The sequence below is a fragment of the Terrapene carolina genome, unplaced genomic scaffold (genome assembly GCF_002925995.2).
Source record: "Terrapene carolina triunguis isolate 2854851 unplaced genomic scaffold, T_m_triunguis-2.0 Scaffold16151, whole genome shotgun sequence".
NCBI lineage: Eukaryota > Metazoa > Chordata > Testudines > Emydidae > Terrapene > Terrapene triunguis.
In genome coordinates, this window is record NW_020680502.1 from 1 (window position 1) to 2,959 (window position 2,959).

Consider the following 2,959-nt stretch of genomic DNA (forward strand, 5'->3'; position numbering starts at 1 on the left):
TTGTGGGGTTTCTTTCCTGTGTGGATTGCCTGATGTCTAACAAGGTCAGACCTTTGTATGAAACTTTTCCCACAGTCCAAGCACTTATGGGGTCTCTCCCCTGTGTGGCTTAACTGATGTCTAATTATTTGTGTCTTCGAAATGAAACATTTCCCGCACTCGAGGGATTGACAGGTTTTCTCTCCAGTGTGGCATCTCCCATGGTTATTAAGACCTGTGAGCTTATTGAAGCTTTCCCCATGGTCCAAGCATTGAAGGGGTTTCTCTCTACTATGGATCGTCTGAACTGTCACAGGCTGTGATCTCACAATGAATCCTTTCCCACACTGAAGGTAGTGCCAGGGTGTCTCTTCCTTGGGATTTGTCTGCCGTGCTCTGGGATCCTCCTCTCTTCCCTCATCATTAATAGATTCATCCACTTTTTTCCCTGGGTGGTTTCCCAGAAGCCTCTGTGACCTGTGCCAACTTCCCCAGGCTTCTGCCTCCTCCAAGCACTGGGAAATATTCCCTTCAGCTCTTCCCACAAAGGTCCCCTGCGGTTCCACTTCCCCGGGAACTTCCTCATGATGATTCCCCTCCTCATTCTCACACCCTCTCTCAGCATCTGCTGGGAGAGACACAATCCGGACAGGAGTCATTGTGCTGGGGAGAAAGAGGAATAGCACAAAGGGAAAACCCAACCCAAAGACTGAGCAATTGGACTCCGCCTCCACATCCCACCCAATCACTCACAGGGAAGGAAAGCTGGGAAGCAAACTCCTGCAGATAAGAGGCTGGGTGGAATGGTGTGAGCGATATCTGATGACTGCAGCCCTGTCCTGGCTGAGATTAGGAAGAACTGAGGGCGCTTACTCACACCATATTTGGGGATTCTCAGCTTTTTCCTTCATTTTCTAGATGGTTTCTGTGTCAGTCCTCACCTGTATGGGTGCATCTCGGAAGCCTTCTTCCCTTGCAGGGCTGGAGATCGGACACCCACGGCTCTTCCCCTCGTTCCAGCCGGGCGATCAGCTCAGGTTTGGGAAAGGGGAATCCTGTGCAGAGGGTGGAATCAGACCAGATCAGGGTGCGTGGAGCATTGGTGGAGTATTTGTCAGAAAGGACATTCCGTGAGTGGAACCTGTCCCTGTGCTCTGCTGGAGGAACGTGGAATCCAAGAGGGCGGGAAAATGGTCACTGAGCCCGCTTGCGCAAAGGAAGTTGTCTGGAGAGGTGAGCTGAATTATTATTACACCCTCACTAGGCGTTCCCAAGATGTGTGCGCTCTGGGGGCCTTGCTGACTCACACACAGCTCTGGACTTAAACCCCTGCCTCTTTCTAAAGCTGCAGAGCCCAGAGGCTTCCCCATGGCTGGAGCTATTCCCAAGGAGGAAGGTGAACAGGGATTGTGTGTGCAGCCAAGAAACAACACAGACAGAACAGTGCTGGATTTATGCCCCTTTGAAAGCTGGAGGGGTGGGGATGGATTAGCTTGTCCATTGGGTTTTGACACCCATGTCACACTGGAGACGGCACAGAAATGCAAATCTCTCTCACACGGCAGCTGTGCATTATGGAACTCACTCGCCTCTGATCTAACTGACTTGGGAAGAACCTGACCAGATTCAGACACGCAGAACCCACGGCTTCTAGTATCTGAGGGTATGGGAATCCCTTACCCAAAGAGGTCACCATCTCGTAGTTCTCCTGCATGACATCCCTGTAGAGGGCTCTCTGAGTGGGGTCCAGCAGAGCCCCCTGCCTCTGGGTGAAATACACAGCCACCTCCTCGAAGGTCACCGGCATCTGGAACACCAAAAGCCCCCATTCATTACCTGCTGCTCCAGCCACAATCCCACTAGTCACACGGGAAGAAGGATAAAGAAATGGAAGCTCTGGGAGCGCCAGAGTAGCAGAATCCCACCCCCACCCTGCTCAGAGCAGCCAGGAGGCTTCAGGCGGTGGGGAGAAGGTGAGAGCTCCTTGTCCCCCCCAGCACATGGTGCAGGGCAGGGTCTTCTCATTTCCCACACACCTGCCAGCCACAGGCTGATACTGGAAGCAGAGCTCTGAGCCGGGGACAGGGACAGGAATCCCAACACTTCCCTTCATATTTCACAGCAGCCTCAGGCTAGTGGGGTCTCACTCCAGCACTGGGAGCCTTGAAAATGTTCCCAGCCCTGTGCAAGGGGGTTATATCCTGTTTGAGAAATGGGAGAATGTCCCATCTCCCCTCCCCCGTCACCAATGGGCCCGCTCAGAAATTCAGCAGGTTTATCACACCTTGTCTCCTCTCTGCCCCTGCCCAGGAGCTCCCTGAAAATCCCCTACCAGAGCTGGCTCCATCACAGACATTTCCCTTCCCTGTCTCCTGGAAGAAGGGCCCATCTGGAGCGAAATGTGGACGTGATTCTTCAGCCTGTCGGGGCGATTGGGAAGGTTACAGAAGGGGCTTCAGTCCATGTCATACCCCGATTCCCCCCAGACTCTTCAGACTCTCCCAGTAACAGTATCTCTGATCCAAATGCTTGGAAAAAAGCAGATCTAAAGGGGCCACTTTGGGGGATTTCCCCACACTGCCGTGTAAACCCCTCTCCCTTAGGAACAGCAGGAGCCCTCTGGTGGCATCACCTAAAGAATGAGCTGCCCTGGACTCCTGCAGCAGCCCCCAGGGACAGGCAGGCAGAGGCTGATCCCATTGGCCCATCCACACTCCCTGCCTGCCCAAAGCAGCAGTGACTCTGGTGTGACTGAGATGTGAATCCTGCCCAGAAATCAGACCAGGGCCCTGGGCGACCACAAAACTCATGAGAGACAGACCCCACCAGCACGGGTGTGTCTGAGAATAACACACTGGGAGCTGGGTCTGAGTGTGGGGGCTGGGTTTTTGCCTCTGTCCCAGTCTCCCCACTCCCCCGCTTTCCTCGCAGTACCCCCACTCACACCTTCCCCCATTCCAGCCTCGCTCCCCTCAGCCCC

At 54.1% G+C, this 2,959-nt stretch overlaps 1 protein-coding gene across 1 annotated transcript; it reads right to left on the bottom strand.

Moving 5' to 3' along the window:
- Positions 1-33: 33 nt before the first annotated feature.
- On the bottom strand, positions 34-1,873 carry LOC112112817 (zinc finger protein 707-like). Its single transcript, XM_029913935.1, has 3 exons — positions 1,660-1,873; positions 921-1,034; positions 34-642 (listed from the first exon to the last, which is right to left on the bottom strand). Exons 1-3 carry the CDS (start codon positions 1,784-1,786, stop codon positions 635-637), a joined length of 249 nt encoding a protein of 82 aa, XP_029769795.1. The 5' UTR covers positions 1,787-1,873; the 3' UTR covers positions 34-634.
- Between the last annotated feature and the right edge of the window lie 1,086 nt (positions 1,874-2,959).

Bases quoted from the DNA above. Each gene is read 5' to 3' on its own strand.
- LOC112112817 (XM_029913935.1), bottom strand. From the start codon at position 1,786: ATGCCGGTGACCTTCGAGGAGGTGGCTGTGTATTTCACCCAGAGGCAG. The intron at 1,035-1,659 runs GTAAGGGATTCC...CCCTCTGCACAG, and splicing joins CGAGATGGTGACCTCTTTGG to GATTCCCCTTTCCCAAACCT.